The 26891-nt window shown below is 45.9% G+C and overlaps 4 protein-coding genes across 5 annotated transcripts in view; 2 read left to right on the top strand and 2 right to left on the bottom strand.

Moving 5' to 3' along the window:
- Positions 1-569: 569 nt before the first annotated feature.
- On the bottom strand, positions 570-1567 carry LOC121591595. Its single transcript, XM_041912302.1, has 2 exons — positions 1256-1567; positions 570-1154 (listed from the first exon to the last, which is right to left on the bottom strand). Exons 1-2 carry the CDS (start codon positions 1496-1498, stop codon positions 684-686), a joined length of 714 nt encoding a protein of 237 aa, XP_041768236.1. The 5' UTR covers positions 1499-1567; the 3' UTR covers positions 570-683.
- Positions 1568-1906: 339 nt separating this feature from the next.
- On the top strand, positions 1907-3014 carry LOC121591597 (small integral membrane protein 13). Its single transcript, XM_041912304.1, has 2 exons — positions 1907-2674; positions 2791-3014. Exons 1-2 carry the CDS (start codon positions 2596-2598, stop codon positions 3012-3014), a joined length of 303 nt encoding a protein of 100 aa, XP_041768238.1. The 5' UTR covers positions 1907-2595.
- Positions 3015-3097: 83 nt separating this feature from the next.
- Positions 3098-3830, top strand: LOC121591596 (N-alpha-acetyltransferase daf-31). Its single transcript, XM_041912303.1, has one exon. It carries the CDS (start codon positions 3098-3100, stop codon positions 3713-3715), a length of 618 nt encoding a protein of 205 aa, XP_041768237.1. The 3' UTR covers positions 3716-3830.
- Positions 3831-4721: 891 nt separating this feature from the next.
- LOC121591594 (breast cancer anti-estrogen resistance protein 1) overlaps positions 4722-26891 on the bottom strand; it is a 116585-nt gene continuing 94415 nt past the window's right edge. For both annotated transcript variants that reach the window (XM_041912300.1, XM_041912301.1), the window contains 3 exons: positions 6599-7485; positions 6293-6453; positions 4722-6209 (listed from right to left, as the gene is read on the bottom strand). In XM_041912300.1, the coding sequence (XP_041768234.1) occupies positions 5281-6209; positions 6293-6453; positions 6599-7485 (1977 nt within the window). In that variant the 3' untranslated portion in view covers positions 4722-5280. The remainder of the gene's footprint in view (positions 6210-6292; positions 6454-6598; positions 7486-26891) is intronic.

Genomic DNA, 26891 nt, shown 5'->3' on the forward strand with positions numbered 1-26891 from the left:
TGAGCGGCATGGTTGTCTTTTGCTATCCTTTTCTATTCTCTGAACAACAAATGGTTCTGGTTGCGCTAGTGCATCACATTGTATTTGCTCGTTGATAATGCAAACATTTGTTTGATGGTGACTGATTTTGAGTGCTTTTTAGACAACAGCTTTTGTAAAAACGTGTAAAAATCGTCCAACCCAAGACTACAGTTGGGGACATCCATGTTTCCTCATTCCAATTCCAATGACCTACTCCTGAAAATAATGAATAATGGAAAATTGCTTTTTTCCATGTCAGGTGGAGGTGCATGGTGGTTCACGTCAACGTTGAACTGAAATAAATTTAATTTTACATAATTGTATGAAATTATATGTAAATAAAACTTATTTTTTCGATTCCTAACCTCTTACGAAGATGTGACTTACATTATCTTGCCGATCAATGAATGATTCTGTTTTCTCTTTGATAACTGATATCCCAGATTGCTTTTGAAAACTATTTAAGGTTTTTTTGTTCCGATTTCCTACTTTTTTACTTAATTATATCATATAAGCTACTATAGAAAAGTTGAAAAACATTACCCACATTTTTCATGTTTTTTGTTCGCCTTTTTATTGTTTTATTTTCACATACACTTAATTCTAGAGCTGGTTAATTAACTTACAACTAAACTAAAAATCACACCACATCCTCAATCCAATCAATCAATTTCTGTTTGTTCTTCAGCATCTTCCTCATTAGATTCCTCTTCATTTTCTTCCATCAAATGATCCAGCTGTAATGCTGCCCCTTTGCCAGCCTGCTTCGCACCGCCAGCCTTTCGCTGGTTCGATGTCCGCTTGGCCCTTTTCGGATCTCTCTGTCCCACGACGTACTCAGGCATGAGCACACGCCGACCGTTAAACTGTGGCCTATCTTCGACGGGCGTTTCAACCGGTTCATCCGCCTGCTCCAGCTGGGTCCGCAAGTGTGCGGATCGGTTAAAGCGCACCACCGACCTGCAAAACTCCGCCCGGGGCTGCTGGTTTGCCCCATCATCCACCCCATCAGCGTGGGCTGCTTCCCGCTGGTCCTCCATCTGTTTGAGAAAGGAAAAGGCGGCAGCCGTGTTGCTCCGATCGGACGTATCCACATCCTCCAGCGTGTACTTGGTCCATTTGTGCGGGTTACGCTTCGAGGAAAAACGAACGGGACGATCCCAAAGGGTATCAACGGTTTCCAGGTGGTGGCGGAAGATTAGGCGGATTGGAACATCGCGCGCTGTTTCGTTACCTTATAGTCCGGCAGGTTGGAACGCTTCAGGCACCGGCCGATCGGTGCGTTCGGTCGCTTGAAGATGCTCTCCCGGCCCTGGTAGCGGTCCACTCGGATCGGTTTGGTGCGCGATTGCGACATGCGGTCGAGGCTGTAGTCCGTTTCGTTCACATTTTGGTGCAGAATCGAATCGGTCCCGATGCTCTGTTCGGCTGACTCGAGTGATGAAAACAGGAGGCTCTTTTTCTCTTGAAAACTCATGATTTTTGCACGGAATTTCGTGGAGCGGAGGCGAATTGTTTATGTTTTGCTTTTAGTGCGAGCTTTGTGTGTGGCTTTTGACATTGGTGACAGTGAAGCAAAAAGGAAAAAGTTGCTGCATGGGAAGGATTTTAAAATTTTATAAAGACATAGATCGAAAAGTGACTAAATAATTTAATAGAATATTGATTATTAAACATCATCGTAGAAGAACATATTTTTCTGTAAAAATAGCGGCATTAAAACCTCTTAAAATGTGTATTCTTCTCTCTCTTTTTCACTATGTCGATGTGCTGCATGGGACTCTGAACCACACAACTGCCCATGCGGCAACAACAAATGCCGCAACTGTCAGGACGGGAGCAATCAGGAGAAAAATAGTTGCAGGAGGTAAGTTTCAGTGCGGAAAATATTTGTTTCCATTACGGTATTTGCTTCTGTTTAAGCGATTATATTTGTTTCATTCAATCATAAACGATGCGTGTAACAAAAGCCGCTCTTATCGGAACTGTGTGTTGTGTGGAGCAATGTGTTTTGGCGTTTAGTTGAAGTGTCTGACCGAAACCTCGTTGCCCGGCGTGATTCCGTGTGTAGCTTATCGTGCGCTATCTGAACCAGTTTCCCGTGCTCTACCATCGATGTGTGTTGAGGCCAACTTAATAGCAATTCATGAATCACGCAGCGTAGTTTGTTTTCCGTTCATGAGATCATAAAGAAAGGTTCCATTTCCTTATTCCAATTCGCACGAGCGCGCCTTGTATGAATCTGTGCATGCGTGCGGGTGTGTGCGTGTGTTGTGCTTTTTGACGTTTGTCGACTGTGCTGTCATCTCACAGAGGCACGATCGGCAACAAAAACTCCGTGCTTCCACATCAGACCAGGCAGGAGCTGCACCGTGGAGCGAACGCACTTTTAACAACGCATTTTGTTTTCAAAATAATACTCACTGTCCTCGCTCTAAGCTTTACTATTTGTTTGCCCTCCGAGCATGTGCCTGCGTAAAGTGTGATAGATTCAATATTTAGCTAATCGTACTGCTACATATCGTTAAGCGAAAAGAGGCTGACTTTCTCCCCCTTTCTGGCAATGCAATCATCATGAATGTGCAGGATGGTATAAATGCTGCATTTTCAGTGCTCGTTTCGGTGCTCATAGTGATAGTGCTAGTTTGTTTAGGTTTGTGAACTATTCTCTCCCCCGCCCATCCGTACACTGTAGCCTCACCGTTTTGTTATCAACAGTCCTTTGTTAACCGTTCATTTTTCATTGCTTTCTTTGCTCCTTTTCTGCAGGTTGGTATCTAGTGTGGAAGCTGTTTCTCTCCCGCTTCAAGCTGGTCCGCGAGCTGCTCGGCATTGCCCAATCGAACGAACATTCGCCAGTGCACAGCGCCACGGGCAGGGATTACTCAACGGCAGCGGGCAGTAGCGGTGTGGTCGGCAGTGGTAGCAGCATAATCGGCGGCAGCATAAACGCCGATAATCGGTCCCGTGCCCGGAAGGTGCGAAGAGATTAGCCGAGAGAAGCACGCAACACAACCACGACCGTTCCGTAACGCAAACGCGCGCGCGCACACACACACACAGAAACGGCTTCGAGATGAATATCCGCTGCGCCAAGCCCGAAGATCTGATGAACATGCAGCACTGCAATCTGCTGTGCCTGCCGGAAAACTATCAGATGAAGTACTACTTCTACCACGGGCTGACGTGGCCCCAGGTCAGCTACGTGGCGGAGGACGACAAGGGCAACATCGTGGGGTACGTGCTGGCCAAGATGGAGGAGCCGGAACCGGGCGAGGAAAGCACACACGGCCACATTACGTCGCTGGCGGTGAAGCGGTCCTACCGGCGGCTCGGCCTCGCCCAGAAGCTTATGAACCAGGCGTCCAAAGCGATGGTGGAGTGCTTCAACGCGCAGTACGTCTCGCTGCACGTCCGCAAATCGAACCGGGCGGCGCTGAATCTGTACACCAACTCGCTCGGCTTTAAGATACTGGAGATTGAGCCGAAGTACTACGCGGACGGTGAGGATGCGTACTCGATGCGGCGCGATCTTTCCGAGCTGGTGAACAACAGCGACCGGCCGCCGGCGGAACGGAACGAACTGAACGACGTCGGGGGCGACGAGCGGATAATAACGAACCGTCAGAAGGGACCGGTCGTGCTGCCGCATCATGGCGATGGGCACGCGGGACACGATGGACACTGCTGCTAGCCGGAGCGGTCGTGGGAGCTGGGGCGCGAACGAGCCGTAATCGAATCGAGGAAGGTTAGAACACGAAGAACAATGAAATTTGTGACGGAAAAAGGTACTTTTTTCCATTCTTAAACTTAAATTCGTGCCTTTTTCGGTGTGGAAAGGAAAGAAACAAACGCAGAGTCGCTTTTCATTCGGATCGCCTTTGAGTCGATGTGTAATTTATTGTGAATAATTTACTGTTATTTGAATACTTTTTTCCTCCGATGCATTTCGAATACCATTCTGCCTCCCCCTCCTCCTCCTCCGTCTTCAAGCGTCCCTTCAACTCTTCTCCACAACGGATCGCTGTGGGTTTATTTCTAGAAATGTGTGTGCCTTGAGCCTGATTCGTTGGTTCCGATTTGTTTTTGACTATTCGTTTCGTGAAATGTTTTGGTATGAGAAGCGGATTTATTCGTTTTTTTTACTTTTATTTATTGCGAATTGGATACTCAAAATGCACATTTACTATTCGCGCACACATCCTAAAAAAGCGCTGTGTTTTATGATCGCAATTTTGATTCCAATCGAATGATCATGATGGGAGAGATAAACGGACAAAAAGTACGCTCGTATGAGGGAATAGGAAAACACAAAACAAACAAAAATACATTCATTCATTCTTAATTGTAATGATTCTCTTATGGTTTTACGGTTAGAGGACACATGACAATACTACTGTTGCGAATTCGCTTTCTTGGCCGACAATACACACACGCACACACAGACATGGTAGAGGAGAGATTGGTGGGACTTTATAGGGAGGAGGAATTTCGACATTTTAATACGTAGTACTGCTTTAGGGAGGGGGATATTCATTTGAATTTAGTTTGGTTGATTTTAAGTAAGTAGTAGCTTCTTTGATGCGCTTGCGGGCAGATTCATCAAACGTCTTCCAGTCGTGCGATTGGTTTGGTTTTGGAGCTCATTTTCGGTTGAGCATTTTTGTCTTTCAATTCCAGTTAAAGGATACGATATTGAGAACATATTCAAAACAGAAGCCTGTTATTTGTGTGTGTGTGTTTTTTTGTGTGTACATAGAACCTAAATTGAGAAACGAAATCGAACCTATTTACCTTAGACAACACAAACTAAAATGTACAATATTTACAACGCAAGTAAATTACAACCTCCACTTTCACACACCCACAGTGGACGAAGAAGGATGGCATTTGTTGTAAAACGCAATGGTTTATGAAAGGATTCTCCCCATGTGTGAGCGGGGAAAGTGCCCCACTGCTACACACATACAGTCTAGGGGGAGTGCTTGTGGGGGTGTTTTCTGGTTCGTTTTTTGGCATTTTCGTTCGTTACTACTACTACTACTAGCAGGAGCTGTGTCTGCAGTTTTCTCTACACTTTTCCGAGAAAAAAAGCGCTTCCCCTCAAACGCTTTCCTGCCGTTCGTGAAATCAAGCAACTCAAAAAGTAAAGAGAATTGTGAGATCTACTGGCTCTTTCCTACTCCTCTCTACGTTCGGCCCCCCCACATCGCTCTCTCACTAAGGAACGCAATTCTTCTCTTCCTTTCCCTTCCCCGTCTACTGCTGCACTGCCTCGAGCATGGCAATCTTCAGATCGCTCGCCAGATGCGAAATGTCCACCACCGAGTCGACCATCTCCTGCACCGCGGTAACGCTCGGGAAGTTCTGTGCCGCCTTCTTCGTCTTGGCCACGCACGTCTTGAGCGCCTCGGACAGCGCATCGGCACACGAGAGGACGCGCGTCTTGATGCACTCCCGCGACACGTTCCGGTGCACAATGTCGCCGATGTTGACGAGATTGTGCGCGCTCAGCACGACGAACTTGCCGTAGGCGAGGAAAAACTTGGGCGGCTGGTTGTGCTCGACCGTCTGCAGGAAGGCGTCGATCGCTTGCGTCAGGTAGCCCATGTGCGTCACCGTCTGGGAGGCGTAGTACACCAGCACCGACTTGTCGTTCGGATCGAGCGCCACGTCCGGCCGCTCGGACACGCTGGCGGCGGCCGCGTCGGCCGCATTGCGCACCACGTTTTCGAAGTTTTTCTTCAGATCATTCGGCAGTGCGTCCCGAATTTCGGCGTTCGAGCGCGCGGACGCCTCCTTCGACTCGAGGCTGACGTAGTCGTAGTCTTCGGGCCATTCGCCACCGCTGCCGCCGGTAGATGGTTTCCCGCCGGTGCCGGTCGGCGTTTGGGGTGTGGTCGGCACCGAGGACTGGGGCGTGGAGGTGGACCGCTTGAAGAGCAGCGTCGCGTTGCCCTGGATGAAGGAGGCGGTCTGGCGCACGTCCTCGGTGAGCGTCTGGGCGCAGGCGATCAGCTGATCGAGACTGTCCGGGGGCAGCTGCTGCTGCAGCTTCTGCGTCGCTTCCGGGCGCTGAAGCGTTACCAGGGTCCAGCCCTGGGCGTCCAGGTTTTGTGACGCTTCGTGCACGAGTTTGTCCGCGTCGCGCAGCGCCTTCACGAGTGGTTTCAGCTTCTGTGCCAAGCCTGCCGGAGGGGTGATTTCAATTGGAAATAGTTAAGTTTTTTTCAGTGGGAAATTTGGAAGAACAGTAAATGAGAGTCCTTACCTTTGTCTTCTGCTTTGGACGCGTTGCCTAGCGCACCGTCGCCAAACTCGGCCAGATCGTGCAGTGCCGTTCGCAGCCGCACCGCCGCCAGCTTGAGGTCCATCAGTATTGGATCAAGCTTTTCTTTTACCCTCCAGTTAGGGGACACGAATGAAAGTAACCTGTGTGCAAAGGCAAAACGAGAAACCGAATTTAAAAACACTGCACGCTTCGTTTGAAAGTAAAATGCGCCTAAATGTACGCACTACCAGTACACGCTTCGCCGGTTAATGCGCCTCAATGTATGCAATTGGGTGTTCCCCTTACCTAGTGACGGCCGTTGTGGCCTCGTTTTGTAGTCTCGCGAGCGTTTCCAGCGCGGAGGACAGTTCCAGCGGCAGTTCCTTCGGGGTGGCCGGCGCTGTCTGCTGTTGGTGTAGCTTCGCCGACACATAGCCCGGTCCGCCGCCATGCGACGGTGGCACATCGTACGTCGACATGCTGCTGAACGACGACATCGACATCGAATGGTGGCTGGCAGTGAAGCTGGGCGTACCGGGCGGTGCTGCCCCTGATTGTGGCCCTGGCGTGGCCGGCGGTGGCGGTGTCGATCGCACCGAGACAGGGTTACGCCGCGGCACATCGTAGTCGGGCATGTTGGCCAGCGAGGAACGGTTGGACGAGGACAGACTGAAGCTGTCCGACGTCAGCAGCGACGAGTTGGAGCTGCTCGGTGTCAGGTGCTGCTGCTGGGAGAGCAGCGGCCGCGGTACGTCGTACGATTCCTCCATCCGGTAGCCGCCCGTGGCAAGGTGCGGGTGGTGGTGGTGATACTGCTGATGCAGCTGGTGGTGGTACCCGGCCGGGTGCGGATGCGGGAAGCTTAGCGAGGACGACGGCGACGACAGCGCGGATGGCGAGACGGGATAGTGCAGGTGCGCGGCCAGCGGGTGTCCCGGACCGTACGGCGGGTGGGACGTCGGGGTACGGGATGCCCAGGAGGTGCGGTGATGGGGATGGTGCGGATCGTACCCGGCTCCCGGTGTGGTCGGCGCTCCGATCGGTACGGCTGGCTTCGGGACGTCGTACGTATCGAGCGCGTCGGCCGAATGGTGCTGCTGCTGATGATGGAACGCGTTGGAGGATGCGCGGACCGATGACGGGGGCAGCAGATCATACAGATACACGTCGCCACATTTCTGCGGTGTGAGAACCTGCGCGGTGGAAAAGAAGGACGGAAAGCGAGGGTTTAGCCAACGATTATCGTGACGATAAAAAAGAAGGAAAAACGAAAGCGAACAGAAACTTTTGCGCGAAAGAAGAACGCGCGCGCGCGCACGTGGACTGCTGTTGTGGACGGTTGGCTGCTTGGTTTGATATTCAATTGTTTGCTAGTTGCAGCAAGCTGTATCGTGGTGAGGCTCACGTTTCTTGCCGGCACTAAATGGGGAGGAGAGAGCCCTTTTTGGCAATTTTGAAGCGACCAATTCAATGGTTGATTGGATAATAACAGCTCGGCTCCTTCCTTTTAGCCTCTTGAGACTGAAAAGTGCCATATTAACGTAACATTCAACCGTTCAACGCGGCCCTAAAGTGAAGCTGTTACTCAATTTCGTACGAGTGGCAAGAAGAGGATCGTGTTTTGATATCAAATGTTGGATGAAAAATTCATCGTTTCAGACTGTCTGTTTTCTGTCGTCGGAATGCCCCATTCCTTCACCGGATTTTGTTTGGTGCCGCGCTCAATACATGCGCACTTACACTCACACACAGACAGACTTTGACACAGGAGACATAATGGCAAAAAAGGAATCAATCATTTCACTCCATTCATCGCCATTTGTTGCTGCTAGACAATCGGAACTTCTGCACAATACTTACTCTATTGTTTTCTCCTGAAACTAACCTCGTTTCCCACAAAAAGGCAACTTGGTCCCGCGGTTGTAGTGCAAACGTAAATAGAAACAAGTACCTATCGCAAATGCTTTGGTTTGGCAAGTAAAAATGACTTTCTTCGCACGATTTCCTGCCACTCTGCTTCCGGGAAAGGTTACTACACTAATGCGAACACGACGCGTCTTTTACACACCACCGTGTCTGTGCGTGTATACCAAGAGTAGAGTGTGTGTTATCGTCCGGCAGAGGAGGAGGTTTCCCTTTTTCATCCTCAACCGTATCTCATGTCTCTTTTGCGCTTGGCTAAGCAATACGGTGTGTAGAATTGTCTTTCGTCCTTGTTCCTAGCAGGCGGGAAGAAAAAGGGCGAGAGTAGAGGGAAAACTCCTTGGATACGGGAAAATGTCGCGCGTCTGCGCACACGTGCACGATGGTGTGCGATGTTTTACTGCTCTGTCCGTTGGCGATGTTTAGGAAGTTAAGTTGTTTTAAGGTTACTATTTAATTTCAAAGTTAACTGTGCGTTTTTTTACAGATCTTGTTAAATAAATTTTTAATTTATTTTGTGATTAAATGTAAGCAAATAAGCAAGTTTCACAAATGATAACAAATTCGATGAAAATACTACCTCGAATTTTGTGGTGCCATCTATACGCGAATAACGTAAACTAATGATTTTCAAACGCAAAAAAGGAAACGTTTGAAAGAATCCTCCAAATTGCACCAAAATAACTAATTTCACTCAAAATTAGAAACGTTTACTCGTGAATGAATAAAAAAATCATTAACTCTATCGTCTGCAAGGCCCGTACTATTAAAACGATTCATTTAATCATGCTGCTTATCCACCCAGTCTTACTAGCAGATGGTGCGCGCATATGATAGAGAACCTCATCCTCAACAAACGATAAGGATAATTGTTTTACATTGCACAAATGTTTTTATTATGTTTGCCTTCTCCTCCAGCGTTCGTGTGTCTCTCCGAAAGGATAATGTCGCACACAAACACACAATGCGTTATTCATGGAACGGAGGGTAAAAATGCTGAAACCGTTTGCAGCTGCAGTTACGTCCCAAGTATTCTTGTCTGCAACACATACACAGAGTATTTTCTATGCTTTCTAAAAAAAAAGAAAGTATTTCTTAGCGACACTTTGGTGTCCCTGTAACGCTTAGAGTCGTTCTCGTCGGCTCGTATCTCATTTTCGTCTGGTTGCAGTCTAGCCACTCGAAAAGCGATTCTTTTTTTTTCCACTTTCGCTTTACATTCCGTTCTAGATCTTTTACACTTTTCTCTCTGCACCGATGGCATGGCGGCATAGCATGGCATAATGTTGTTGCGCCATCGTGCCGCATTATCGAGACGGTGCTGCCCCGTCGGACGTGAAAAGGACACGTGTCCTTTCTGGGTGTTACGCCCCATTTGCCCTTGCGATGTGAGTGGGGATGGGGAGAGAACACTTTGCAAGCACTTCAAGCTCACGCCTGGCCCACCACCACCCAGAAAAGTGCTAGTTGCGAAGGCTTTGCTTTTTTGCTCAGTTTGTTTGTGCATCGCTGGCTGCAGGATCCGTGTTTCGAAAGTGCATCAGACGGCTGCTAGTGGCGTGTGTGATGCAAGTGACAAATAAAAGAGTTAAGCGAGCGATGCGATACCGGGACGATGGGAAATAGTATCACTTTTCATGTGAGTTTATTTTTCCCCCTGTGATGACAGTGATGATAAAACGTACGGAGGACGACGGGCTTTACTTAATTTATTAAGTTCTTTCGCAATTTCTGAATAGAAAAAGGAACAGACTTCAACAGGCACACATGGGTGAAATTTATCAGATGAAAGCAATCATTTTTTTAAGCATGAAAAATAAAACGAGTTAAGAACAACTTATAACATTACAAGGAATTCAAAATAATAATGAACCTATGCAAAATATTAGTGCCAAAAGACGAGGAATAACATGAAATGTTAAATAAAACAGAAAGAGAATCAATCTAGCATATATAGAGAAATAAAAACAAATAAAAAAGGACATTAGCAAAGAAAAGAAGAGCAAAAAATGGCACAAAACAAATAAAACATAGAAAGCTAAGAAAACGAAGCAAAACCATCACTAAGAAGAAAATCATGATTGAATATTGTTCACAGTGCTAAGACTCGATGAAGCCCACACACGAAATAGACACGACCACCGCACAGCGCCATTCATTATAGCTATCAGAAAATGAACTCAAATGAAGCTCCGTGTGTCCGCGGAGTGTTCCCGATGGGGTTGATTTATTTCGCCATTAAATTTCTGCCCCACCGCCGGGTCTGTTGCTTTCGCTGCTAAATCTTTCGTAAACAGACTCAGTAACAACAGATCGATTTACGGCAGGATGGGGCAGGAAGGCACTACGATGTTACGATGACGTCGGCGACGACTACTACTACTACTACTATCGCATCGCTTTGCTACCACCGACAAACGAACTAATGCTCGATCCATTGACGATAGCTTTTACGACGCGGAACTGTACGGACGGATTAGAAGAGCGGTTTCGTATAGTGTGTAGTTGCGTTTATACAGGGAGGTTGCTTTCCGGTCTGATGTATGCTTTACGAAACACACACGTACAGGAGAAAACGGTAGCTACGCAACTGGGATAGCTGGCCAGTAGTAGTGTGCCCATGATATGGGAGGAAAAAATCGCCCGAACATACTAACTGAAGCAGATTTTTCTCTTCCAATTCAATTCACTGCTCTGCTCTGTTCGACTAGGATGCACGATTTGCTGTCCAATGTTTATGCCAGTGCTGTTTTATGCTTTCCTTATTTTTATGTCCCCGGTTGGTCGTCAACGGGTTCGTTCCCTGCTGGACTTTACCGTTGATTTATATTTTCGTAGCCTTTTATATATTTTTTTTCGACTGCTTTTGGTTTTTTATGATAAAAATCATCTGAATTGCCTACCATGCGCGTTGCAAGGTAGCGAGAATTTGTTGGCATTTTGACGTGTGCTTTTTTAAACCTTTTTATGATACGTTAGTAACATGACTCAAAAACTGTCAGAAACATTGCATATCACTCAGGCGTATATAACGAATTTCGGTAAAATACCATATCTCCGACCAAAAGTCGCATTTTTTTTGTTTCGCTGAGTTTAAAAACGGTGCTTTTGGTTTAAAAATCAGCAAATGCTATGTTTTGTGCGAAAAAAATTGAGACAGAATTAAGTGTTAAGAGTAACGCCTAAAGGGTATGCAATTTGCGCAACCAAACCACTTTATTAACCTTCGTGGTCTAATTACACTGTTCATTGCAAGACGTAATATGTGCAATCAATGCACAAATAAGTATATTCTCGATCATTCCCCTTGCATGTTATTGCAAAACATGTAGTGTACAGCATTCAACAAAGAAAAGCCAGTATATCCCAGCATACCTTATCCTCTGCCTTTTCGCTATACCGACTAACATACTCCACATACCCCCGGGGGGACTTTAAATCGATGGCGGGAAGCGTTTTGGGCGAAGTTGTTTAGGGTTAAAGGACTACCGCCTTCTGTGTGGATTCATGTTTGTCCATAAGGCCCATCCATTTCGAATCTCCCATAATCCCCCTTCCCAATGCCTCCCCCTTACCCGTTCAATAAACACGACGAGCTGAAGGAGTACGACGCAATTTCCATTGAAATGTTTCCAAGCGCGCGCGGGCAACAGCGAAAAGGGGTATCAACATCAAATCGAGCGATTCTCCTGGGGATATCCGGAGCAGAGCGGTGGTGTGCAGATGCGTGCACGAGTGGCGCCGTATCATTATAATTTCATTATTACATCGTGCTAAGGATTCATCACAGGCAGCACCGAGAGTGCCTAAGGAGGAGGAGGAGCAGTAGTGTGTAATGTGTTCCGGTTGTTTTCCTTTGTTCGCGACGGGCAAAAAAAGGGGTACGTTGGGAAATTCGTTTCACCTAAAAATGGAAGAAAGGGGCTCTCCGAGGATTGTGCAATGGAAATTCCTTTTTCAATTTGCAGAAAAAGTGAGCTGCTGAATAACTTACGTTGCGCGAGAAAATTGTGCAGCTGTGTGCGATTCGGAGGATTGTCAGATTCCCGTGACCATAGCGGTCCGTTTGAACCAAAGAGTTAGAATCTGTGTAAATGAGGACCACTTTACAGTAGGAGCCTTCCTATAGACATTCTAATCTTTGAAGGAAAATCTTCAAAAATACTATTTCAATTTTATGGTGAACTGCTATAACTACAATTTCAATTTAAAAGTGAAGTTGTGCAAGATTCTACATCATCTTATTCTTCTGAAAATGTACAATGCATCTACATTTTTTATCAACCGACGCATTGGGGTAAGGTTAATCAAACTCAATTTTTCAATCTAACGCAAGCAATGCAATCATCAATGTAATGAGCAACGTAAGGAAGAAAAAAAGCTACTAGTGCGCATCATCAATCAGAAGAATCATGCAATCGATCCGAATGTAATCGGTTTTCGAACATTGGCTGAACGCGGTGGTGATTGTGTGTTCAGACTTTGCTACACCACATCTTTCTAAAGGGGAATTTGTCAATTTGATTACATCCACCTCAGAAGGATGGACGAAAAAATTGAAAACTCTCCGGGAAAAGTGTAACGCAAGCGAGCAAACACACTTCCTTAAAGAGCCACATGATGATGTTCCATAAATTAGGTAACGAACTGCAGCAAGCTGCCACTTGATATCTCATCTGTCGAAGTTCCCATTTGAGTATTATTTTTTGTGCATTTTATTTCCCACCAAAAGAAAGTTCATTTCAAAATGAAAGTGCAGTTGCTAATGCGCCAGATTAAAAATATCCAAATATTTGAAGCAAACGCGATATAAACTCGTTTAGTTTAGAGGACATAATAGAGACAAACCAAACCAAACCAAACAAAAACCAAACAAATCATCCATTTGTGGCACATCAAATATTCAACGTAGTGGAAAAGAAATAGCTTAAATCTTGCATATTTTCTCATGGTTCGTAGTATCAGAGAAAATGGGATTTTTACCTTTTTTTCCTCTCCCAAAAATCGCTTCAGTTTAAACCGGTTCGTTGTTATCCGACACTCGGCGCCGAAATAAATCACGTTTCGCGGTGCAATTTCGTATGCAGCAGTAGCAGCATATCTTACGTACTGTGCCATTTTTATTGCAAAACAACAGCACCGAAAAACAAATGCAAAGCGCGCCAGATAGGAAAACTGATACCGCAACAACAATGTGTGTGTTGTGCATTTATTTTGCGGAAAACGATAGAGCTAAGGATGTACCATACATTCTCTGCTAGAAATAAAAGCAAAGCATCCCGTATGCGAAACGATCTTGGATTATGTGTTTTCCCTGTTTTGGAAGATATTATGATTTACTGTTCCAATGTTGCTGTGGTTAGAAAACTGAACGATATTAAATACGACATCAAATATTCAATTCACGACACTGACCGTGTCCCATTCGACAGCAATTTGGACGCCAATTTTTCCTTCCAATTCCGAGTGTTTTTAATTGGCTCACTTGAAGCGAAGCGAATAGCGCAACTCACACACACGGAAACGATCTAGTTGGAGCTAATAAACGTATAAAAGTTTGTCAATTTTCTCCCCTTTACACTTGCTAAACTGCATAAACTGCACCAGCAACCAGCTGCAAACAATCTTCCGCTGCGCGTACTATTTCATTCTTTTTCTCCATCAACCCGGGGATGGGATTAATACTTTAGAGTATCATTTCATTTCCTCCGGTGTACGATTAAACAGCTTCCTTTATCACCACCGTCTGCTCAAAGTTGGACGTTTTAAGGCATTGCCGGCAACACTCCACCTCGACCATCAAGCTTCTTCGAAAACATCTTTCAGGAAATGAAGAAAAGTTCCACCATTCTGCCAAATTCTCCAACCAAGTTCAACGATACCTGGATGAGGTCCTCAAACCCTATACGCCATGGGGCGAAGGTGTATAGAGAAATTCCAACGTGAGTAGTTTTTCGTCAGCTTCTTTCCATCCCCTACAACTACAACTCCTGTCCTGTCGTACACATGGCGCGAAACAAATGATTGCACTTTTCGCGCAAAGAAACTCATCCTTCCCCTGTGCGCGACGTCGTGTCTTGCCGGGGAGGACGGAATAAGAGGTGAAATAGCTGGTAGAATTATTTTGCTCGTTAGTAGAATAATAAACATTCTTTCTTCCTAGGGTGGGGAAAGACAAAAAATATGTAGTGATGGTATGGGGAGAGTGCCAACAGCGAGAGAGATTCTTGTTTGTACTGAACTGGAGAAAGTATACGAGAAGCTTGCAATGTACGCTTCATTGGCAATGGTTAGAGCTGAAGGTGTACATAGAGGATTGTTATTCCTTTTGCCCATTGTGATATAGCCTTAGAGTAGAGATGTTTCAAAACTAGAAAACGTTCGTTCTAAACTCAGCTTGAGTTGGAGCAATTCCAATGAACAAGAAGCCTCCAACTTAAGTTTCCATTCTTCCTTCGCAAGAACACGTTCAACGAGATGAACGAACGAAAAAGGACATTCACTTCTGTCTCAAAGCATAAGAGATGAAGTTTTGCTTCCTTATCAATGGATGCAAGCAAAACGCCGTCTGGAATGTTTGCAACTTTTCCTCTTCCTTAACGAAACTGGCCAAACTGAAACTGGTGCTCGGTTCGGATTGGCTCCTCTTTATGGCTTTTCCTTCAAAGAATGTCCCATCGGATAATGCTTCTAATGGATGTTTATAGCCACTTTGAGGTTTAAGTGTGAACCAAAAATCAAACACACGTAGAAGCAAAGGGTTTACCCCCGTTGAAAGTACATATCTATAAAAGAAATGCCTTTTTAAGTAGGAAGACAACACAAATCGTTCGATATCGAAATCGCCAATTCTGTTTAACTGAAAGTGTCCAACTTGTCACCGACAGGCATTTGGAACATCGTTTGACTATTGTTTTAGAAAAAAAACCAAACAGAAAGAACACTTATTTTTAAGGACGAGGACACAAAATAAGTGAAGAAAAAAGGGAAAGTCTCAACACAAAAATCGATACGAGAACCCCTCCTAGTAAGCAACTTTTACTGTTATCTTCAAATTGATTCTCGATTCTTGGGGCCGTGCAGCATGTCTCCTCTCCCTTCCAACATATGCTGATATCGATGGGCTAAAATTTACATAAAATGAATTTTCTTTTCTGCAGTAAAAATTGAGGGTAAGATAGCGGTGAAAGAGGTCACGTATTGATTCCATATGGTGGAGAGTTTCTTCTTCAAATCAACTTCCCTCCCCTTTTGGCAGATCTGCAGATGACGGATGATATTAAAAGGAGAAATTCCTGTCCGCCATTCCAGTCCGGCCGCAAAACAGTTGCGCACCGCAAAACGAATGTTTAACGAACCGATAGTATCAACGATGTGGCAGAAACTAACCTCTTCCGATTGGATAAGAAACTACACGAGAGGAAAAGTCACAAGTCATCTTTTGGTGGTGGTTCCCTTCCGAGGGAGATACAGGCTTTTATAATAAAATTGCTAATGCTACTCAAGAATGTTCTGCCGCCGTAAATTCACGTCCATTTGTTGTCCACAGAAGAATTATGCCAAACCACCAGCCAAATCGGAAAGGTAGCCACAAAAATCAATTTAAACCAAATTTGTAACATCAATTGAAATGCCTGCAAGACAAGTGCCGCACAAATCGTTCGCCGAAGGAAAGGGCCTCCATATCAAGATAAATTGCAAAACGGCACCACCAAACATGACAGTGAATACCACCGCTGGTGCACATGTGAAGGATAGCGAATGCCACCGCCAAAAATTTGACAACGAATTGGTGCTTTCAATTATTTGCCGGATGCTGGATAAAACTAAACCCCCTCCTCCTGCAAATTGCACTACAATTTTTACCTAAAACGTACAACATAATGCCATTGGCAAATTCCACGCTTGCCCAGGAATGTGTCAGTGTTTGTGGTAAGAGTTAGTACGTACGTAAGTTTAAGCATATTTTTAGCCACAGTGCAGCATCAACCACAGCATGACGTCCCCTTCTTCACGGGGCCATCTTATCAATAGAATTGCATTCCATCGAAACGAACAGAAAGATCGATCGAACTGTACTCGTTTAACATTCCAACGGAATCGGAACGAGGCAGAAAGAGAGACTGAGAAAAGAAAACAAACGGTCTTAGAGATGATGCCCGGCTAGGGCCCAGGATGGATTCTTCATACCCAAAAGTGGCCAGTGCCAGCAACAATCGAACGATACCAAAACTGCCACTGTGTGTGATGTGGCCTGCGTAGGACGCAGGACGTATGGACAGCAGTGAGATCAAATTCTTTCCTCCGCCTTCCAAGCAAGTTCTTCCCTTTTTAGGGTTTACCAGTCCGAAGGGACCCAATTCCTCCAAACGTGACCCAAGGCACTCAAGTTCTCCGTTAGCAGGAAGGCGACGGGAGGAAGGGGGATTTGTGTTATTTTTAGCAACAATTCCCCTGTGCAGCTGACCGACCATGAAGAACTAAAAAGCTGCAAAAAAAGGAGCCCCGGATGCCCAAGATGGGGTTAAGAAGTTTCACCCAAAGTCGGGTTGAACATCACCTTCACGAATCAACCCGAGTTTCGTCGTTCCCTCCAGCGCGCGCGGTTTAGCATACCGAGGAGCGGAGGGCACGATTTTCATGGTCTTTTGCAGTGCGCATTTAGTGTTGGGGAGGTGTATTGCATTGCAACTGGTGGCTGCAAAGCTGGTGCAAAGAAGACATTACCACCGTACGTCGGCCGATTGAAGTCGGTGGGACAATAATGTCCACCGATGCTATCCGAGCCGGGGGAGAAAGAAGCCGGGTTTGCCAAGCTGCAACTGCACACGGGGAGGTCGGGTTTAGTTTCTCGTTCCCAATTCGTCATGTATTCATCCTTCACACGAATGGCCATAGCGGTTGGCTTCTGGATGCTGCTGCCGGCGGCCCGTTTTGACCAAAATGGGGGGAAAAAGTGGACACGTCGGTGGAATATATCCTCCACTGAACGGGGGAGATGGGTTCTTGCGACGGGAAAGGGTACTGGAAAGGGAAGGAAAACAACCAGCTACACTGCTGACCGAAGAAGGAAAAGCTCGTTTATTCCGTACACGTTTCCACGTAAGCGCTTTCAAAGTAGGGTCTCCATTTTGGGGGGGCCTAGCAATGGATACGGTGCGCGCCTGGACTGGTGTAGCTCGTGTAGCTCTTACCAGTGTTGAGTGAGGGAGAGGCCACTAACACTCAAGTTGAAAGACGGCGGTGTAATTCCTAAAATAAATCTTTGTGACATTATGCTTTCTTATGCCGAACTCGGCAAACTCGGGGAGAGCGGACGGCGAGGTGAGACCAGACGAGAAGAAGCCTAGATAGATGTGTACCGGCCGGTGTGCTGTCGGTCCAGTAATGGTCTACTGGTGTTGGCAGTCCCGCATACTGAAATATGGACAAATGGAACTTCCTTGTTGAAGGTTTTTTTGCTTTTGCTGCTGCACGTGCTTAAGGTTTCCTTTCTTGGGATGGAAATAACATCATTGACGGAATTTTCACTGAATATCCGGTACTGGAGCATGGTGTATGCCGATGTACAAAAGCCAAAATCTTTGAAGATATAGTAGACTTTACGAATATGTGTTGGAACATTCGTTACACCATTTGCGACTTTAAACTCAATGTGTCATTGTGATATGATATTCGTTCAATCTAATGTAATGGAATGTGTGTGTGAGTAACGCATCAAACGTAGCGGTAGTTTTAGACTACCTGTCCATCACAAGATCATATGACGGGTTCAAAACAAAACGAACGATCGCTTCAGTAGAAAACCCATTTCTGCCATATCAGGACGTACCGTCCGGGATAGGATCTTTACACTCTCTTTGATAAAGAAACCATTTATCAACCAGCGATCTGTCCGAGACATGCCGGAGACATCCCGTACAGCAGCAACCGTACAGCAACAATACCCAGCAAAGCAAAGCTAAAAAAAAGTCCTCATCCATCCCTATTCCCACGATTTGGACATAAGAATGTGAAACCAGAAATGGCCAAACGGCAGGCAAGTGCAAACGTGAAACGTGCCCTACACCGTATCACCAACGTGCGATACATCAGCGGCATGTGTCATGCTGCCGCCATTCGCGGACATCGAGTTCGAGACCATGGTTGACCAACCGTGCCTTATACGGGACACTGTACTTGCACACAGAGCTGAGCGAGCGGGATCCGTTTCGCCATATTCCCGCCATGACGCTTCCACGCGACGTTACCCCATTCCTTGCCCACGGTACTACATTATCTGCAGAAAGTAAGTGCATCTAACGGATTTCCACCGCTCAATTAAGCAGTTTGGTGTGCACACACAAGTGCATCAGGTTCAACGACTCGAGATGATTCTAAAGTGAATCATTGCGAAAGAAAAGAATTCATGAGTAGCAGAAACTGTAAGCCTTTCTTTCATTTTCCGTCGAGAGGGTGCTGTCCACTGGTGAGCTCTTAATTACATCCTTCACTGTCAACGGTCGTACTACCGTCTACCGTCCGACGCGCTGTGGGTGGTAACTTAAGAGATGTTTCTCGCCAAAAAAAGGGCTCCCTCCTCAAGCAAGTTGCTTACTTTTTACATCCACAAGGACGGATGCATGCCGTGTGGAGTACCTAGCTCTAGGAACGATACACTCCTTGCAGTGCCACTGCACTTAGTACTAGGATGCGAATGCTCGCTTGCTTCTTAGTTGGTTTGGCTGCAAAAGATAAGCAGAGACGTATACAACATGTACGTAAAACAAACACTCTCTTGACTGTTCAGTGTGCTTAGAGGGTACGGACACTACGTAGCAGTTTCACTGGGCTTGTAGAAAAACTGGAAAGCTTCCTTAACCGTCGCAAATGTCGCTTTTTAAAGCGATGCTCAGAAAACGTACTGCGTAGTGCATACCTTCCAGGGGTAATTGTTGGAAAGAGGTGTTAAATGGTCGCCGGTTGCGCATCGTTAGGACAAACAGAGGATAAAAAGGATAGAAACAGTATACTGGTACCAGGTAGGATTCTGTGAGTAAAGACTTCCAAGCTCCAGGAAGATGGATGCTTAAAAGTTACACCTTGAAAACAATTGTTGAACGTTCATACCTTGCGTTCTTTCTCATATTTTAGATCACAAAGAAAACATAACATAGCATAAGAATGATTTCCTCCCCAAGAACTCAAGAGCTTTCTTGGCATTCCTTCACAAACTTGTCCATATGCTACGAACTCTCCATTCCTGCCAACTGATGCGTTGAAAAAATAGAATTGAAAAGGACATTCGACCACACTGAAACCGAAGCGCACAGAAGCACTGTGGTGTTAAAACCCGTCCATATGTGTGGGCGTGTGTGTGTTAGATGCTTTTTGTCATTGCTAAGTCTGGTACGTGACAAAATGTGAAAATGAGCTTTGCCTAACTGCCCCGGAGGCAAACAGGACACCCGGCAGTGGCAATCTGCAAAACGGCATGCAGACATGTAAAACTCTGACCGAGCATATCGCCGCATGTATGCCCACGAACGAGACCAGCTGGCGCTAGATCGGAGGGAACCGTACGCCGAATGTGAATATGGCTACATGTTGTAACTGAATTTTAATTGCTTTTGATGATGGCAAAAACTAAAACCGGGATGCTGTACTACACATCAGCTCCGGGATGGTCGTTAGGAGTTTGCCGATCGGTTCTTTTGGGGCCTTCGAGCACTAGATCGAGCTGGTGTCGGTTAAAATGGACACTTTTTTATGACCGGAGGCAGAATAGGCAGAATAGTTCAGACTATCTTTTGGGGTGGCGATTTAGTCCCCAATAGTAATTACAGGCCCGCTAGCCAAATGTTCCTCGTTTTTGGGCGGTGGTTTAGATGAGCATGGTTTTATGGGGATGGAAAAACCACACAAAACCATTTAACCATAGGCCATATTTAATGGCCACAAATGGGAAATCGAAGCTTCGTTTAAACTAACTATTAAAGCGAACAATAGCAGGGTACAGGAATAGGTGACAATAACAATTGCTATGCTAGATGATATCTCCAATGCGGTCTCTTTTCATGGTAACAAACATCCAAACTGATCATCGTTACAGAAATGGAACCCCGTAGAGATATTCATTGAAGATTGTATGCAACAAGAAATTGAAAGTAAATTTGGGCGTGAAGGTGGCATCTTCATGAGTCTATCTATGCGCGTTAAAAGGATACGGTGAGCGCCAAACCACGTAAATACCTGACACTCAGTGGTAATTTCTTTTTACATCAAAATTCATGATTTCATTTCCGAATTGCATCGTCAACGAAATATAGCCTCTCTTTTGCCTTTTTTTTTGCTTCCCTTCCCCTGTAGCAGATTCAAGAAGATTACGCTCCTTTTAGAACGACATTTTGCTAAATCAAATTCTCATTACCGTTACTGTCATCGCTGCGTTCCCTTCTTTTGCTAGTCAGTTGCCGTCCTACACACACCAAAAAAGCAACATAGCTGAAACATCTAGCGTGCTAGAGAGCATGATCGAATTTAGATGACACATCACACAACGCTCACAGACTAGACGATACTGCTGTAAAGCATCTGCTCGGAGGGTTACATGGGGGACACGCTTAAGTGTACTTTCCTTTTCCCGCTTGAAGATGTCCCCTCGCAGTTGAGCTGACTGGAGATGGAAGCAGAGCAGCCCACTCATGGCTCCAGCTGTCATCCTCCCAGATTGCTGTTTTTGCTTTCAGCAGACCGAGATAAATAGATGGATTTATGATGGGATTTGTACAAACACAACCTCAGCGCCGCTTCATGGGATGAAGAGTAAACTGTTCGCTCCCTTGAGAAAAACAGTGGAATGGGCGATGGAACCCAGAGCATATATTCCATCACGTTTCCATCAGCCTGTACGCACCAACAAGGACTTGCCCCGAAAACCGGCGTCTAGTGATTCTGCGACGCTTCGGGGGATTGCCGGCCCACTTGTCACTACTGGGTCCCATATCCCGGCAATGTCTCATATCCATGCAAGACTGCCACAAATAAAATCTATCCTTATTCGTTAACGTTATCGAATGGGGTGGAACAGTGCGGTTAAATGTCGCCCGGCCGAATAGAGGGCGGGCTGCACGCAGCCATCGAGCGGAGCCGACACAAACCGGGGGTGATTTTTCCGAGTCGAAAACGGGGTCTGGCTGGAGCGAATTCCAAACCGAATTTCGTTACGCGACAACGGACAGGAAGACTGCGCCTGTATACACATAAAAAACTGTTACCACTGACAGAATCATAACAACATCAACAGATCCGAACGCTCCGTTTCATCCGGACGTCCCCACCTTCGGTGCGTGTTTTATTGACACACCAGTGGCAGGGAGGTGGGGAAGGGGGTTGAGGCCAGAATAACTGACAACAGCAGTCACGAACCGCACGGGTGGCGGCGACGGCGGCAGAGCTCAGAGCTAAGGATGACCTAAATATGATGTGCCGCGGATAGGAAGGATTGAACGCTAGGGATACTACAACAAATGCGGTCCCTTCGCGACCGACGACCGAAAAAAGGGTCGTCCTGCGTTTGCCAGGGGATGAAGCTCACTTCCGGCCGCAGTCCGACGACGACTAAGTCGAGGCAAAATAAATTTAAATGCATGAACAAGCACAAAGCCTAACAGTTCCCTGGAGGGTTATCAACTTCCCTCAGAGCTTCGTTCTAGTATTTTTTTTTCTTTTTCCTCGCAGTTCGAGAAGTGGCTTTAGGCAACAACAAAAAACGCCGCTCAAATTTCGTTTATCGAAGTTGAATACTTAATAGCGGTCGCAGTGGAGTCGCAAGGAGTGGCAAGAGCCGCCAATATTCTGCCACCAAAAAGCTGCGGGTGCTTATCAATATTCGCTCAAAAATTGATTCGCATGTTTGTTTTGATTAATTATTTACAACGAATCTGTGCCGGTGTTTGCACTGTCATTGGGAAAAGAGAGCACACACACACACAACGCCGGCGGCACCAGTACCGGGCGTTGCAGCGGACTGCCTTATTTTGGAACCATTTGAACCGGGCGCAACCTAGAACCGATTAAATATTGACATAAGGACTCTCTGTACAAGCAGTTTGACAGCTGAAACACGTGTCCAAATCCGGCGTGTACCCTCGTTTCATGCTTAAAACCGCCATCGTAAAAAAAAGAAATCACTTCGCCCGGAAATTGAATGTCCAATCGATAGCGAAAGGTGTTATAATGCAATGATTGGAAAAGTGGCAAATAATGCCCAACCACACACACACACATATAGACGTCAGCACCCAAATAAAAGCAATCGAATTTTGGCCATTCAGTGTTGAAGTTGCTGGTGCAAATAAACTGCAAATAGATGCAGATCCAGTGAAGCTGCAGCATCGATCGTAAATAATACATAAATACGAATACGATTCCATCAACCAGTGTACCTCCAATTCCAGCAAACACTGCAGAGACAGAAACAAAGGAAGATCTCCGTCTCAGCAGGACGCGGGACATATCGGCGTCGACGACATTTCAACATCAATTGCTGTGACTCCCCTCCCCATTTCCAGCGACAATAGCTAAGTTGACTCTATTTGCATACACTTATCAGTCTTTTCTCTGTCTCTCTGCAACCAGGAAAAGGGCACTAAAATTGAAATCGAAAAAAACGAAAGATGTTATTTTATGAAAAATGCATCACTAAGAGCAAAAAGGGAGAGAGCAAACTGGCTAACATGATGGCAAACAGATACTTCGTAGACGTCGAAAAGAATGCAATGTGTCTATGGTGAGAGGTGTCTCACGAGTCTTTGGCAAACTCATCGTCAGGTACTGGGGTAGTGGTCGGTCCGTGCAGCGTTACTGGACTTAGCCAGTGCTTTGTGCTGTCTTTTTTTGTCCTGGCAAACCTGGTGGCCCTAGATGCAGGGACGAAAAAGTCATCGAACTGTCGCAGAGCACCACAGCCAGTCAGCTTTAAGTGAATCTGTACAGGACTGTGCGCATCGATCGCACCGAGAGTTGACACTTTAAATGCATTCATCTACCACCCTTGTGTGTTGGTCGATGTCGAATTCGAAACTGATTGATTTTTGCTTCGTGCAGCCTCGGCCGGTTCACCCATTTCGAGGCTCGCTGCTTGCGAAATAATATAAAGCGCTATTCCACGGATAAACCCCCAGAATGCCACAGCCCTGTGACGGCTGTGTGAGAGGTGTGCATTATGCAAATTTAATGCATGCCGACCGAAATGGGTTCGCTGGGCGCGCTGCTACTGCTCCCGTCTGGGTTGACCGAAATGTGCGAGCAAAGTTTTGCAACACTGTCGCGCGGCGTGCGGTTTGATGCCGCCAACGCAAATGCCCAACTGGAACTGCTGGAATTGTGGAAGTTTCCCTCGGGAGCCATTGCCGGAGCAGTTTTTCTTTTCAGCCCCACCTAATACACACGCGGAATTGAATCGATGATTGGCAACCGGCCACATTCGGTATCATTTGGCGTCACGTTGCTGCGCCGCGTCCCTACCCTACTCGGCAGATGCAATTGGTAGCAATTTACGTTTCTAGCTACGCTTTGCGAGTGTTGAAACATGCAAAGAATAAATTGATTCTACTTCGGCCTGGCCACAGTACTTTCGAGGAGGCAGGTTCCACAAAATATTGAGCGATTCTTTCCCACTTTTCCGAACTTCAGCATACATTTTAATTCTGTGCATGGATAATACACTTGTTCCAGCGGGAACATCTCTCCACGGATCAATTTACTTTGCCTTTTTTCTACATTTTTCTTCCAAAACGAATTCGGGACCTGCTTCCGTGGTCGTATTCTCTGAGATACATACCTTAAAAGATACAAAAAAGCGAATGAAAAAGGTTAAATAAATCCAATCAAATCGATCACGAAATATACGAAAGTATGCGTGTGTGAATAAGAGAAACGAACCCAATTCGATTTGTACCGTTTTATTTCACTGTTGTAGCACGCCTAGTAGCGAAAGCTAAATGGATATCGTATTCCCCCAAAATGGACCATTTTATCCGGCGAACAATAAAACACATCCCCAGCAGCGACGGTTGCGGAATCAATAATCAACACGAGCGAAAAGAAAAAGGACCGCGCCGTTGTTTGGGGATCTCAAAAGCTGGCAAAGAAACGTGCATGTTATCTTGAGGAAAGCTCCTTTACTTTTCTACGCAACAAAAAAGGGTTTCCCTGTCGCTTGTTAACAGACCCTCGGTCAATGAAGAATGATGTATATTTTTGTGTTAAAAAGCTAAAGTAATTCGGGTGGATTTTGAAACGATTTATAACAATATAAAATTGCTTACATGGACTTAGAGACATGTCCGGAGGATGCCGGCCACGGTGCAAACCATCCGACTCATCTTTGTTTTTGAAACGGAGCGCTTGCTGATCATATAGGAACTTCCAAAGGAAGGACACGAATAGAGTAAAGATGGTACGCAGTTCTCCATGAAGATGCTTGCCGGGAGCGCTCTATTTCTCAAGAGGTTTAAATGCTCATAACGCGCTAAGCTCGGGAGAATTTACACACCGAAACGATTTGTCAGCTGAAATTGGTGAGCTTGTTCTACTATCCAGCCAGTATGTTCGTTCGAGCACGTACGTTACGAGCATTATGTGCTGCATTTTGGCAGAAAAGCAAAGCGATTACATGCTATCACAAGGGAGTTGGTGCACAGATTGCGTGGAACAACATTGAGAGATATAATATAAAGAGGAAATTAAAACGGATTTCTTTACCCATCGAATAAATCGATCAATTTCGAAACCAGGGATTCAAACCTGATAGAAAATGAGAGTAATTGGAATAATAAATCATTGTGACAGAGAGAAAATTGCGCTGTATTTCTGTCGTGACTACTGGTAATTACAATGCTGCTAAAACGCATCAAACCACGTGTAAGATTCGCTTAATACAACCCTCTAACAGCATGTAGTTGACACCAACAGACCCACAGACATCGGATAACGAACGGGCGTCTTGTTTCGTTGGGTGCGATTAAATGTAATCCTGCCAAGCGTTGTGTCTGATGGAGCATCTCCGAGTGCTTCGGGTGCTCGAGGTGAGGCAAAAAACGGTGTGTATCACTAGCAAATCCCTAGCAATATCCCATACTGTTTTTAGCATGTCAGTAGTGACCCGTCCCGGGTGACGAGTGAGTAGTATGTGACGAGAAATAAATTGCAACAGCCGAGTACTGTATGGACATTCGTGGCAGCAGTGTTGTAAAGTCGGCACCACCGCAACACGTTATGTTAAAACGGGGACTAATTGGAGTTTGGATGTAGGGGAAAGTATAGATAGGCCCAGCTGGAAGCCTTGTTAGTCGACGACCGGCGACCAAACCGACCTGGTGTTAACCTGAAAGGTTTACTACCTGTGGTCCAGAAGTCGCTTGCTCTGTGCGTTTATCGGGACAAACGAGGCGCTTGAACACGGCCACTGATGTGCGAAAAGTTGCAATTTATTTATTCCCTAGCCCTGTCAGCTTGGACCCAGCTCTTCCATTCACCCTCTTTGCATGGACCAAGCCGATGAAGCGTAACACGACCCTTCCTTTTTTTTAGTTCGCGTTCAACTATTCCCCGCGAGCTTGGGAGACGATTTAATTTGATTAAGATTTATTTCGCGTATGACGTGTGCCGGGGGGACGAGCGAGCGAGCTGTTTTGCATTTCCCCGTTTGTGTCGCGAAGAGAAAACGCTCTGTATCGTCGAACGCCAGCATGTGGTAAAAGTCTGGTACGCTCATAAAACGGGGCTAATTTGCAGCCCACATCCGTCCGGGAAATCCCGCTCCGCGGGCAGCAAGCAGTAGTCTAGTCTGGTTTGGTCACGGCAGTGACGGACAGTGATGCGGTGCAAGCACAAGAATATGATCGATTTGCCGAGTGTCTAGTCAGGCAAACGAGATTATGAGGGTAGTTTCCGGACGTTAAACGAGGGCATAAGTGTCGTTCCAGCGTACACAAAGTAAACCAGTGCCACTTTCGATGCTTTTTAAAATGTCACAAAGAAACCGAACAATCTGCTGGCTCCTGAGCGGCGTGTAATATTGTTATTGCTCGGTATCGCAGGAATAGGATACAGGAAGGGGAAAGAAATGGAAGTATGATAACACAAAAACAAAATGGATAATTTATTCCACCAAAGCGTTAAGTAATCAGCGGTCCAGAAAAGGAAAAACAAAACCCCAGACCTCATCTCATTCTGCGGGAGGGACACAAAAAAAGCCATACTTCCAAGAAATCGACCAGGATCTGTTTTCCTTTCTTGTGGCCCATTTTCCACGGTTCCTTGCGCTCTAATTTAACTAAGTAAAAAAAAAAATATTCAAAAAAAAGCAGGACAAAACAGCTTCTACTGAAATGGAAATTTATTTATGCCCACCGATCCTTAGCACAAAACGCATTGGGGAAGCGAAAATAATTTGAAAGCTTTACCCGCGCTACTGCCTACATTACGGGTAAGTGAAGTTTACCAACAATCAATGTAATAAAGTTATGGAAAGATGTGAGCAAGAGCGAGGCCGTAGAAACTCATCATCAAATCGACTGAAGTCAATGTCAATCCGATCAAATTGTGCGTTCATTTGTGTAGGCTTTCGACTTTTCGGGGGAACAACTTTTTGCTCCCTTCTGTCGTTGGGTTCTTCGCCGTTGGGACGTTC

This window comes from Anopheles merus, chromosome 2L (genome assembly GCF_017562075.2).
Source record: "Anopheles merus strain MAF chromosome 2L, AmerM5.1, whole genome shotgun sequence".
Lineage (NCBI taxonomy): Eukaryota > Metazoa > Arthropoda > Insecta > Diptera > Culicidae > Anopheles > Anopheles merus.